At 46.3% G+C, this 13920-nt stretch overlaps 1 protein-coding gene across 1 annotated transcript in view; it reads right to left on the bottom strand.

Moving 5' to 3' along the window:
* Positions 1 to 13920, bottom strand: part of SERPING1 (serpin family G member 1) — a 19951-nt gene extending 6031 nt beyond the window's left edge. The window contains exons 1-9 of the mRNA XM_083579080.1: positions 13699 to 13920; positions 10022 to 10126; positions 9798 to 9902; positions 9574 to 9678; positions 9350 to 9454; positions 8421 to 8525; positions 5745 to 5843; positions 3341 to 3827; positions 2587 to 2724 (exon numbers count right to left, since the gene is read on the bottom strand). Of these exons, the coding sequence (XP_083435206.1) occupies positions 2587 to 2724; positions 3341 to 3827; positions 5745 to 5843; positions 8421 to 8525; positions 9350 to 9454; positions 9574 to 9678; positions 9798 to 9902; positions 10022 to 10126; positions 13699 to 13758 (1309 nt within the window). The 5' untranslated portion in view covers positions 13759 to 13920. The remainder of the gene's footprint in view (positions 1 to 2586; positions 2725 to 3340; positions 3828 to 5744; positions 5844 to 8420; positions 8526 to 9349; positions 9455 to 9573; positions 9679 to 9797; positions 9903 to 10021; positions 10127 to 13698) is intronic.

Genomic DNA, 13920 nt, shown 5'->3' with positions numbered 1-13920 from the left:
GATTTCTTTGTCACGGGCGTTGCCCTCCCTGATCATGTGTTGCCCTCCGTCTCCAGCAAGGTGCCTATAATTTTGGAGGCAGAGAAAGGGAAGGAGGGAAGTTAAGGCTGGAGGCCGCTGGGCACCCAAGTGGCAAGCCTCTGTGGGTGGCTTGCGAAAAGCCTGTCTGGGGACCCGGAGCTCCCGCTCACTTTGGTCCTGTGGCACCTTAAGACTTTGATGGCAACCTGCCGTCAGATGCTGGGCAGGAGGGTTGGGGGTTGGGGTGGAAATCTGCCCGCAGCAGAAATCTGGCGCTCCGACCGACGGGTGGACTCTTTCCCAGACTCAACTCTCGGGCCTCGGACTCTTGACTTGGTGCCCCTGAGAGCCTGGCACCCGGGTGCCCCGCACCCCTAGCGCTTATGGGTAAGACGGTCCTGGTAGCGATGCCAGTGCCAGGAGAGCAGTTCTGCCCTACCACACATGCCCCTCCTGAACATGTTCCCACCATGTTTTCACAGGTCAGTCAGCCATACATTTAAAAGGCATAAATTGGTAGTTCAAAACCATAACCAATTTAAATATGAAGTTCTATGCTCATGGATTTTTTTTAAAGGTTCGTGTGAGTGGGGGTATTACATAGGAATTGGCTAGCCATATAATTTCCTGTAGCTAAAATCTGGTCAAGAGCAGCAGGTATTAACTAGGATCCTGCTTACAGATCCATCTATTACAACCTCCTGGTCTCATGAATGTTCATTATTTCTGCTCTACCGCCGTACTTCATATTGCAGGGTTGAGATGTGCATCAGGACAGACTCAAATCAAGCTTATTAGCACTGCAGTAGGGGGATGCTTTAGCCCAGAGACTGGTAATCACAAGAGATTGAATATCTGGTGTAAACAGTTTGGGGAATTCAGCTGTTAAAAATACGGTTAAAGGAACCCTGGACAGTTAAGCCCAGTCAAAGGCAACTATGGGATGTGGCGCTTATCTCTCTTTTCAGGCTGAGGGAGGTGGCGTTTCCAGGTCATGTGTCCAGCATGACTAAACCACTTCCGGCACAACAGGACACCGTGACGAGTGCCAGAGCCCATGGAAACACCATTTACCTTCCTGCTGCAGCAGTACCTATTTATCTATTTGCACTGGTGTGCTTTCGAACTGCTAGGTTGGCAGAAGCTGGGACAGAGCAACAGGAGCTAACCACTGTCAAGCGGATTCAAACCACCAACCTTCTGATCAGCAAGTCAAAGAGGCTCAGTGGTTTAGACCACAGCACCACCTGCATCCCTTTAATTCAGCTATAATCCATAAATGGAAATATGGAGAACATTTCAGCTATGTTCCACAACTATAAAACCAATTTCCACAGATGTTTTCTGTTTTGAAACACAAAACACTAGGTGGCGCATCGGAAGATGGCTGACAATAACATCTCTCCGACCCACACGAGGTAATTTGGAGGCTATGATGGGGGTAATTAGCCTCCTTAACCCCCCCAGGATTGTGGGGGGGACGGCCCTTGCCTGCTGTGCCCTATACCACCCCCGAATTTGTGGGGGTGGGGGCACTAGGCACAAAGCCCTCCTGTGGGATTCCGGCACTTCTAGACGCCGTCCCTGATTCGCGCCGCTAGTTGCAAGCATCTTCAAAAGAAACAATTTGGACGAGATAAATTGCACATGCTTCAAGGAAAAAGGGGAGTAAAGACTGCTGACAGAAGAGATCTCTGATAACAAGACAAGAATAAAATATGAGAAGATACGTCAAGATACGGTACGACAAATGACTGAGGGGGAAAAAAACCTGCCTTCCTTTTTCTTATGTGATTTAACAAGAATCCCCTCCCCTAATGAGTCAGAAATTAAGGACTTAAGCTGTGGATTTAAGGCTGTGTGGAGATAAACTTTTGAACCAAAGCAATGTTTCAAGATGAAGCTGGAAAGCTAAGAGTTTTGGAATGACGCAGTTAAAAATGCCGTCGCCATTTTGGGAGGCATTGTTGGAGCTCTTGGGTCTGGGAGGAGAAAGAGAGAAATAGAGTTGTTTACATATCGTGGATCAACTCCTCGGTGGGACTTAAGAGCGACAAATGCCAAATTCATGATGGAAAGAGCGATGCTATCTACGAAGGAGATATATGGAAACCATCTGGACTTAGTGGAGGAACGGGAAATCCACACAGGATTATTATTTTGCTTATCGGCTTAAGGAGACTAACAGAAGAGATCGTAAAGGAAAAATAGAAATTATATGAACAAGATATGATGTGGAAACACCAAGATAAGACTGGATAGAATTATGAACTTTGTCTGGACTGATTGGGACTGATTTGGACATTAACGCAGTAATAAGAAGATGATTTGAATCCCCCTTTGGATCTTGAAGTATGGGTTCCCCCAACAAAATTTAAAAATTTGGCTTTGTAATTTGGAATTATGTGATGTGATTTAATTTGATGTGATTGGCCAGTTAATAAAAATTATTTTTTTTAAAAAAAAGAAACACACAGTGTCAGTGTGAATAAGATCTTACCTGAGAGAAGATGGTGCGTGGGAAAAGACAGTGTATGGGAATCTTGAACCTGGTAGTTTACTCACCTGGTTGGAAAAACATTGCATTGGCGGAGGTCAAGGCCTCTGATTTCTGGAGACTCTCTAGTGCTCTATGGACACATGTGAATCCTTCAGGATAAAAGAGCAGCCTCTCAAGACGGTCCTTGGTTTGATTGCAGGTGCCTGGATGGCAAAGACAGGGTTGTGAGGAGCAGGTATCTGTCAGTGCATAGGCCATGGCTTCCCTTAGTTTGGTGAGGAATTTATTAAGGAGTGAGTGACAACCCGCCCCACAACACCAACAGGACCAAGAAGAGAGCAGGGTGACTCAAGGGAAAGTGGGGTGCTGACCATTGGTTATGTCCCCTCTAGCCCTGACCTGTCACTGACCCGAGGAAGCCTTTGCCAAGCTGTGCTGAGCTGAGGCATTCATTGTTGCTTTTTGTTATACACACTGGCACTTTTGGTTTGAGTGATGGAGCAGGTAAGGAGGAAAGTGGGGACAATGAATTGAATAAATGAGGGGCTGGAGGTCCACCAGGTGAAGCTGAGAAGGAAAGGACATGCAGAAGCTCTGGGAACACCATTTAGGGAAATAATAATAATATTAAATCACGTGGCTGGCATGCGCTGCAGTTGCTCCTTGCCAGAGGAGCAATCATGCTGTACTTTATACATCTTGATATATGCCCGTTTTTCTACACAGAGATTATTTCCATGCAGGAAAAAAAATTATCAGATGCAGAGGTCTTAAGACTGAAGTAATGATGTGCACACCTGAAGGTAGGTATGGCCTTACCCAGCAATAGATTGGAGAGCATCACTGCGACACTGAAGGGTGAAAAGATCAAGTTAGAGCCAGGCTTCTCATGTAGGATTGCTGCTTTATAGAACTCCACAGAAAATTCAGTTAGAGCCTCAAACAACTTCTTTTCATCCTCTGTAGTGGCACGAGCGCACGTGGCCCATGGATTAATGCGTGGCTGGCACTGTTTGGATGTGCAAGGGGTACTTGCCGTTGCCTCTGCTGTTGTTGGTATTCTTGTGGCTGGCTCTGTTGTGTTTGTGGTCCCAGCAGGCATCTCTGGGTCATCCAGACATTCCTTGACACCAACCTCAGAGACTCTTGACTGTTTACATTCATTGCCCTCTGCTCCCCCATCTCTTTTGCTAGATGCAACTTCCAAATGAGTAGCTTCCTTTTGCTCATGGCTCCCTTCGTTTTCTCTCTCGCCTCCTTCTTCCACCTCCACTGTAGCATTATCTTCATTCTCAACTGGAATCCCCTGTCAAATAGTGTTAGCAATATACCATAATAGATGATGATTTAAAAATGCCATTTCAAATACTGCTTGATATATAAAAATATGTCTAAGAGGTATACAGGAAGCTAAAACAACAACAAATGTGACAAAAATACACAATGCAATATTAATACAAATTACTAATAAATCTATTCTTCCCTTCTTTTGACACAGCTCCCCACCCAATGCCTCTCAGCTTCCTGACTCTTACCCAGGACTCCACCCATCCACCCTCACTCTCACCCAGGGCCCAAACAAACTCACAAATCACCCCCAAAATCTCCCCCAAAAGAGGGTTTATCACCCCCCTAGTTCCACCCTCTAAGGTTGCTTTTACTGGCAGGCACCAGGGTTGATGGAGCTGCCGCACGCTGCCCACAGCTGTGTAGCTTGGTTCAACTCTATACAAAATGTGTTCGAAATCACTATTGTACTGTTACACGCTATCTCAATCTCTGAGCGGAGGGCAATTCTAGGCATTCCAGGGTGGGTGCTTGCCCAGGTTTTGGTTTCCTTGGAATGAAGGCCAGCAGAGCGTAAGATGGGGCAGGGGGAGGGGCTCGCAGCATTAACTCCCTAACTGATCTTGCTTCCTCATTAGGTTCCCAGGTGAGCCCCAGAGCCCAGCACCAAGCAAACATGTATCTGAAACATGTCTCTGTCTCTCTACCTTCTTGCTCAGCTCTCACACAACTACTCTTCCATTATTCTTCTAACTACCAGCCCGGTGGGAAAGGGAAAGGCCCCTCCATTTGCCCTAGGCAGCGAGCAGCTTCTTTGGTAATACTAATGAGTGTACTTCAGCTAAGGCCATTATCTTACACTTGGCTAGTTAGAACAGAACAGCTTGGACTACTGCAATGTGCTCTGTGTGGGGCTACCTTTGAAGGTGACCCGGAAACTGCAATTAATCCAGAATGCGGCAGCTAGACTGGGGACTGGGAGTGGCATAACACCAGTCCTGAGAGATCTGCATTGGCTCCCAGAACGTATCCAAGCACAATTCAAAGTGTTGGTGCTGACCTTTAAAGCCCTAAATGGCCTTGGTCCTGTATACCTGAAGGAGTGTCTCCATCCCCATCATTCATCCCAGACACTGAGGTTCTGTGCCAAGGGCCTTCTGGCGGTTCCCTCACTGCGAGAAGCCAAGTTACAGGGAACCAGGCAGAAGGCCTTCTCGGTAGTGGCATGCCCTCCCACCAGATGTCAAAGAGAAAAACAACTACCAAACTTTGCACTGTTTAGGGAAGCTTTTAATGTTTGATGTATTTCTGTATTTTAATATTAGGTTGGAAGCCGCCCAGAGTGGCTGGGGAAGCCCAGCCAGATGGGTGGGTATAAATAAATTATTATTATTATTATTATTATTATTATTATTATTATTATTATATCAGAGCTAACCCTTAATGGAATGGATACAGGACCCCAGGAGTTGGAAGGGACTAAAGGCATCACACACACACACCCAACTCACAACAATACTTAGACCATAAATCAATGTTCTTTCGGGTGTTGCAATTAATAAATGTGCTTCTTATTCAAATAGAAATAGAGTCTGGATCAGCTCTAGCAGCCAGGACACTCTTGTCTTTTGTTGGAGATTGTGGTGGAGGAGTTGTATATCAGAGCTACCCCAGAGGTACCTTAATCATGCTCATGGCATTTAGATTAATTACTGAAAAGATATGTAAGAGTACAGCTGAGAGAGACTAAAAAGCTGAGTGTTAAAATTCAATAACTAAGGTACAAATCTCTAATGCAAAGCAAAAAATTAAAAATAAATCCCGATTAGCATTCTCAGACAACAACTAAAATCTAAACTAAACAGGGAGCAAAGGTGAAAGAAGTAATTCCCAGCAAAAGGCCACTTCCAAATATTCATAGGATTAATAGTCACACCTGAAAGTTAAGGGACTTGCTGAGGGGGCGCCATCTTCCGGTTTCCTTGTTGTTGCTGCTTCTTGTGGCCCGGGTTGGCTCTTCCGTAACCTCAGGACCCTGAAACGAAGGACAATGTGCTTGAGGTTGCAGTGGATCGCTTGATGAAGATGTCTGCCGAAAGTTCGGCAGCTGTGAAAAAGGGGGAAATTCCATGCTGGGGATCATTAGGAAATGAAATGAAAATAAAAATGTTTATAGCACAATGCCATTATAGAAATCTGTTGTTTGACTTCATTTGGAATACCATGTACAGTTCTGGTCCCCTCGCCTCGAAAAGGATACTGTTGACTTGGAAAAAGTTCAGAAAAGGGCAACTGAAATGATAAAGGAGATGGAGTGACTCCAGTCTGAAGAAACATTGCAGCTTCCAGGACTTTTTAGTTTGGAGAAAAGGCGAGTAAGAGGTAGCATGATAGAAGTTTATAATATTATTATGCATGGTATGGAGAAATATTTCTTTCTCTCTCTGGTAACACTAGAACTTGTAGACATATAGCCAAGCTGAATGTTGGCCGATTCAGGGCAGATAAAAGAAAGTACTTTTTCATTACGGAATTTGCTCCTGCAGTGTCCTGGACTTCACTGCTGGATGATGAACTTGAACTTGGACTCAGAATGCATAAAACTGAGTGGAAGAAAAGCAAAGCTTAAAAAAACACAGCAGATGAATTACATGGCTAAGAATGAGCTGAGATTATCCAAGGAGAGACACCCGCCCCCATCTTCTTTTTGAAAACAGGGTAAGCGTAGCCCTTAGGGCGGAAAGCAGCACACATCTCAGGACTAGGCAAGCAAATAGGAATTCCTCCAAGTGAGTTGGACCTGTGAGGTTTGTTCATGCTGGCACTGGTGTCTCCATGTGCTGGGAGGTGGAGGTGGAGTCAGTGCTGGCTCAGTATCCAACTTACTGTAAGGACCTCCCCAGAAGGCAGAGTTTTCTAACTGACAGGAGGAGGTGACAGTGGCTACACTTTAGGGCAGTGGCGTAGCGTGGGTTGTCAGCACCCGGGGCAAGGCAAGTAATTTGCGCCCCCTAACCCGCGGATTTGCGCCCCCTAACCCATGGATTTGCGCCCCCTAACCCATGGATTTGCCCTAACCCCAGATGTTGCGCCCGGTGCGGCCGGCCCCCCCTGCACCCCCCACGCTACGCCACTGCTTTAGGGAGTTCATGACTAGAGGTGTCTGATAACACAGGGGTGTAACACCTCTCTGTCAACCTGTTTGGACTCTTCCCAGGATCCAGCTCCTGACTCTCTTGATCACTGGCCCCCTCCTCTGGCTCAGACATTTTTGGGAGGCCCAATTTCACCTCCCCCAACCTGCTAGGATCCTCCTCTGAGCCACTAACCTCTCACTCTCTCCTCAGGATCTGACCATCCCTTCCATGACATCTCCACAGGGCTCATGACACCCAGGAGCCAGTGATGGCCACCAGCTTGAATATTACTTATACCCTGCCTATCTGACTGGGATGCCCCATCCACTCGGGCCAGCTTCCAACAGAATACAGTGGTACCTCGGGTTACAGACGCTTCAGGTTACAGACTCTGCTAAGCCAGAAATAGTACCTCGGGTTAAGAACTTTGCTTCAGGATGAGAACAGAAATCGCACGACGGTGGAGCGGCGGCAGTGGGAGGCCCCATTAGCTAAAGTGGTGCTTCAGGTTAAGAACGGACCTCTGGAACGAATTAAGTTCTTAACCCGAGGTACCACTGTATAAAAACACAGTGAAACATCGGACATTAAAACTCCCTGATACAGGGCTACCTTCAAATATCTTCAAGAAAGTTGTATAGTTGTTTAATTCTTCGACATCTGATGGTGGGGGGCATTCCACAGAGAAGGCCCTCTGCCTGGTTCCCTGTAACTTCACTTCTTGCAGTGAGGGAACCACCAGAGGGCCCTTGGAGCTGGACCTCAAGCTGGTTCAGGCTAAATGATGGGGGCAGAGATGCCCCTTCAGGTAAACAGGACAGGGCTGTTTAGGGTATTAATGGTCAGCACCAACAATTTGAATTGTGCTTGGAAACATACTGGGAACCAATGCAGGTTTTTCAGAACTGGTGTTATACGGTCCTGGCAACCACTCCCAGTCACCAGTCTGGCAGCTGCATTCTGGATTGCTGTAGTTTCCGTGTCACCTTCAAAGGTAGCCCCACACAGAGCACATTGCAGTAGTCAAAGTGGGAGATAACCAGAGCATGTACCACTTTGGCAAGACAGTGTGCAGGCAGGTCTCAGCTAGTGTAACAAACGGAGCTGGTAAACAGGTACCTTGGACACAGAATTAACCTGCACTTCCATGAACAACTGTGATTCCAAAATGACTGCACACCAAGGCTGCACACCTGGTCCTTCAGGGGCACAGTTACCCCATTCAGGACCAGGGAGTCCCCCACACCTGCCCCATGTCCCCCCAAAATAATATTTCTGTCCTGTTGGGATTCATCCTCAATCCATTGATCGCAATCTGTCCTCCATCTGCTTCCAGACATTCACACAGGGCATTCACCGCCATCACTGGTTCCGATTTAAATGAGAGGTAGAGCATATACCCAGTCCAACCCTTCTGACAAGGGGTTAAAGAAAATGGACCTAATTCCCGTTCTAATCCAGATTAACAAGCACACCTGTGTGAAAATATTCCTGAACCAATTCCATCCGCCATTGGTTGTGGGCTGAGTCAACTCAGGTCTGTCATTCTCAGCTTCTCTTATGCTGTCTTCTGGCACCTCCTTGTTGCAAGAAGTCACAGAGAAATAAATCCCCGTTAGGAAAGTCTCTGGTTTATCATGACCAATAAATGTGCTTCTTTCTCTTAATCAGAAACTGTGTTGGATTCTAGATCCCTGCTGCAAACTGGGGTAAAGAGAGGTGAGGCAGTGGCAAGGTTAGCACAATCAAACATCCTGGTGGGAACACTGGATTGCACTGGTGCACTGGTGCATTTGCACCACACTGACCTCACCAATGTCTCATCCCTTCTCCTCTCTGTCCTGTTATCCAGAAACACAACTGGAGCTCCCTCATTCTATTGCCCACAACATAATTTAAAAGGGGTTGGCAGCTAAAATTCAAATATGTCTACTTGGACTAGTAGTAGGATAAAGTAATTTCCATTCTAGTCCGTATTATTAGCCACACCTTCTGCTCCTGCATTTTGTCCTCTGTTGTAAGTGCATAAGCCCCTATAGTACTTTGCAGCTCTCATTCTTCATTTTCATAATCCTGGAAGGGAAGAGGGATCCCAGAATCATTTATTCCTGCATCTGCAACCTCTGTGGCCAACAACCCCCACACAACATGGCACCCTCCAGATTCTTTGGAATACAACTTCCTTGTGTTTTTAAAATGTCATGGAGAAACCAATCTCCATTAGAGAAATTGTTGTTCTCCTGATTATCATAACCAATTAAAACACTTCTTTCTTCAACCAGAAACTGTTCAGCTATCAATAGCTTCTCTTTCTAAACGAATAATTCAATAGTTGCTACTTTGGGGACACGGGGCTAAGGCTAAAGGACCTAATTCCCATTCTAATCCAGATTAACAAGCACACCTGTCTGAAGATATTCCTGAACCAATTCCATTCGCCATTGGTTGTGGGCTGAGTCAACTCAGGTCCGTCATTCTCAGCTTCTCTTATGCTGTCTTCTGGCACCTCCTTGTTGCAAGAAGTCATAGAGAAATAAATCCCCATTAGGAAAGTCTTTGTTCTCTTGGGAACAAGGGGTTAAGGATAAAGGACCTAATTTTTATTCTAATCCAGATTAACAAGCACACCTGTCTGAAGATATTCCTGAACCAATTCCATCCGCCATTGTTTGTGGGTTGAGTCATCTCAGGTCCGTCATTCTCAGCTTCTCTTACGCTCTTTTCTGGCACCCCCTTGTTGCAAGAAGTCATAGAGAAATACATCTCCATTAGGAAAGTCTTTGTTCTCTTGGGAACAAGGGGTTAAGGATAAAGGACCTAATTTTTATTCTAATCCAGATTAACAAGCACACCTGTCTGAAGATATTCCTGAACCAATTCCATCCGCCATTGTTTGTGGGTTGAGTCATCTCAGGTCCGTCATTCTCAGCTTCTCTTACGCTCTTTTCTGGCACCCCCTTGTTGCAAGAAGTCACAGAGAAATAAATCCCCATTAGGAAAGTCTTTGTTCTCTTGGGAACAAGGGGTTAAGGATAAAGGACCTAATTTTTATTCTAATCCAGATTAACAAGCACACCTGTCTGAAGATATTCCTGAACCAATTCCATCCGCCATTGTTTGTGGGTTGAGTCATCTCAGGTCCGTCATTCTCAGCTTCTCTTATGCTCTTTTCTGGCACCCCCTTGTTGCAAGAAGTCACGGAGAAATAAATCCCCATTAGGAAAGTCTTTGTTCTCTGGTTTATCATGACCAACAAATGTGCTTCATTCTTTTAATCAGAAACTGTGTTGGGTTCTAGAGCAGGTGGACAAATAATTGCACTGAAAAGGTGGGAGAAACTGGGTGACTTGAGGAAGGGCTCAGGGAGGTGAGGGAGGTGAAACTGGAGCCTCAAGAGGTGGCAGGGCTGACAAACAGGGGACAGTGATCAAGAGAGTCAGGAGCTAGATCCTGGGTAAGTTTCAAGTGGTTGTCGGAGTGGTGTCCTCCCCCTGAGATATTGGATACGTCTAGTCAGGCACCTCCTAAAGAGCTGCTGCTGTCAGCTTTTCCCATCATTCCTGTCTGTAAAGACACTCCTCAGGGGAGATGCCTGAGAGTACGTCAGATACTGAAACTGCACTCCTGCACCAAGGTCATAGAGGTGCTGGCGCCAACATGAACAAATATCACAAGCCCAGCCCATTCGCAAAAGTTCTTGTTTGTTTGCCCAGAGCAGAAAGGACTGTCATTGTCCGTGCTAAGGTTTGGGCCTTCCCCAGTCTTCAAAAGGAAGAAGGAGGAGACACTGAGCTTGTTGGATTGATGGCTCAGCTCACACTTAGGAGCACTGGACTGCATCTTTGCCATACCAGCCTCGCCACCACCTGCCCCCTTCCACTATCCCTTCTGGCATGTAGCAGTGATGTGGGAGACTGGAGCTCATGTGAGTGCCGCCATCCCATTCTGCTGCCCACAACTGAATTTAACAGAGATTGGCAGCTAAAATTCAAATGTGTTTATTTGGACTAGTAGTCCAAACATGTGGCATCATATATGATGTTGGATGCGGGGCAGGTAAAGACATGGCTGGGCCAAAAGGAGATTGTCACCTGTTAACCCTGCGCAAAAGACCTGGATGCAGTGGAGTTTGTGATGTCAGGTGATGGACAGGTAGGCAGGCCCACTGGATAATTTGTTATTACCCTGACAAATATGACGAAGGAATTAAATATATTCAAGATGTCATTGAAAGCATGCAGCTATCTGAGATGGGGTAAGCCCAGGAGATGACAACATACACAGCCTTCCTCTCTTTCTCATGTACACAGATGAGGCTCATACCACATCATAACACGCCCCCCTCCCAATCTTTCTCTCTCTCTTTCAATACTAAATGCAGGAGAATTAACAAGGAAGTAGTACTGCTGTCCTCATGTCCTACTTTTAAGGTTGCCAGATGGCTTTGGCTGTCCACAACCACACACACACACACACACACACACACACAGAGAGAGAGAGAGAGAGAGAGAGAGAACATTGGACTAGACTGAGACAAGTGTCCAAGACCACAAAGCAAATACAAGGCAGAGGTTAGATCTGAGTGCTAAATACCAAACCACATATTTGACCCTGAATTTGATACTGCAACCCAAAAGCACCCATTTCACAGAAGGCAAACTGATGGTGCTTAGAGACAAGTAGCCTGCCCAAGAACCTGAGTGCAAAGCAGAGGTTGGGTCAGAGACCCCAAAACACCCAACCACTCTTGAATCCTACATGTTTCTGCTGCAAGGGGACACCCAGGTCACAGAAGCACTGATGGTGCTTGGAGACAAGTAACCTTCCCGAGAGACTACAATGCAAAAAAATGAGATCTGAGTACCCAAACACTCCTCTGACCACACATTTTCCTGCCTCAGCAAAACACCCACAACACTGAAGGCGGGTCAGCTAACTTCCCATTCATATCAGTGCTACTTCAGTGAATTTACTTACCATCAATTACCCACCCTGATGACCCTTCAGTTGATTAATTTGCAATTAATTTCTGACCCCAATTCTGCCCCAGAGGAACCCCTCTCTAATTAACCCTCAATGTCCTCCATTCCCCACTGCCTCAAAAGAAAGCAAAATCTGAATCTTGGGCTTATTTTCCTGCCCAGGCAACAGAGCCCAGTTCTCCTTGCCTCCTACTTGAAAGGAGAAACTTGGATGGGAGAAGGAACTTGGGAAGGCAGGTGCTGTCCACTCAGTGTTCCACCAGCCAGGCTGCCTTGTATTTCCTTCACATACGTTCCTCCTCATTGCAGCACTGAGGTTGCCAATGGAGCCTTAAAATAATACGGCTTTAAAAATAACCCCAAACCTGAGCATGTGCATGTTGATTTTTATAGAGTTTGGAGGGCCCTTTCAAGAGGCATAAAGGTGCCAAAACTCTGGGAGCAGGGAGCACCACCGGTTCTCCAGAAGCCACCGAAAGACTCCCATAGCTTTGCTGCTCTCATTGGCTTCAGCATCCCATGTGTTAAAATAAGCAGGACAAGGAGGAGCCTGCTGGCAGATGGTTCAGCACTGCAATCTGAATGTGGATCCTAAACTGTCCTGGGGCCCTGCTGGACACACCTGTAGCAGCGACAGATTCCCACAACAGGCTATAGGTTTTGAGAGTTAGTTGTTCCAAATGCAACTTGAAAACCAGAAAGTAACATTGGTAATGTTAGGTAAGGTGTGAACCAGGAATCTCCCAGTCTGCATCTTGGCATGACTCCAGCTCTCCTTGGGACTGATATGTGTCCAGGTCAGAAGCCCTCTGCAACCAGTAGAAGGACTATAACCAAAACAAAGTAGTGCAGGCCAGGCAGGTGGGGGAGGCAAGGGCCAGGTAGAATGCATTTCAAAGGTGCAGCTTTGTCCTGCATGTTAGATTTCTAAAGGAGAACTAACAGTACTTCCCATTACCCTCCTCTTCATGAACATATTCTCTCTAAAGCAAGTCCTCCGCACTTTGAGGGGAATGAACTTTCAAATAAGCATGCTGTGGATCATTTAGGACAGGGGTGGACAATATTTTACCAAGGGCCACATTTCCTCAGAGAGTAAACTGTCTGGGGTTTCTACATGTCAGTGGGGGGGGGGACTGAAGCTGACAGTGGGCAGGATTAGAGCCCAAAGTGGGCATTCTATACCCTTTTAAAACATGGAGTGTTTTTTGGGGGGTTATTGGGCTGTTGTTTTTATTTTGATTATATATTTTGTGGTTTTACATTCTGATTTTGTTCTGTGAATCGCCCTGAGACCTCAGGTATAGGGTGGTATATAAATTCAATAAATAAATTAAAATAAATAACACAGCCACTGCCTCTTCCTGGCTTGCTGTTGTCTTTTGTAGGGATCTTTCTGAAGCTGGGGAGGAGTATGTAATAACGGAACAGCAGAGCTGGAAAGAAGGCCAGCTGAAGATACTTGGCTGCTTGGAACCGAACAACGAATGTTGCCTCCTCTCCTCCCCAAGTCAAGCTGCATAAATAACTACCCAAGACTGGGCAAGTTGTTTTGGCACCCGAGGCAGAACATCCCACAAGGAGCCCTCCCTTTCCTGGCATCAAAAATGCACTAATAAGTTGTTAAATAAATAAGCCCTCTCCTGCTTTTCATGGCACTCCAAACCACTCTGCCTAATATTAGGGAGCAGGGCTGGCCCTGACTGGAAGGTAACCTAAGATGTCATCTAGTCCGATCCCTTTCTGTGTTGCTTACACCTCTGCTACTCACCTGTGAGAAGCTTGGGATCAGAGTTGCGGCCAGGCCTAGGAGGATCAGCCAGATCTTCATGGTGGCAGAAATCCTGCCAAAGAAAGACACTTGAATTTACTCCCCAAAGAAGATGAATGCACTTGCTCCCTGCATGGGACTAACACAGTTCCTCACTGGAGAAATTTCTGAAGAATATCTGCTCCAGTCAGCTGCTTTCTCTCCTTGCCCCCCTTCTCTGGC

The sequence above is a fragment of the Podarcis filfolensis genome (assembly GCF_964270895.1).
Source record: "Podarcis filfolensis genome assembly, chromosome: 1".
NCBI lineage: Eukaryota > Metazoa > Chordata > Lepidosauria > Squamata > Lacertidae > Podarcis > Podarcis filfolensis.
Note: the sequence above shows the minus strand (reverse complement) of the source record. Positions and strands in the feature narration are given on the sequence as shown.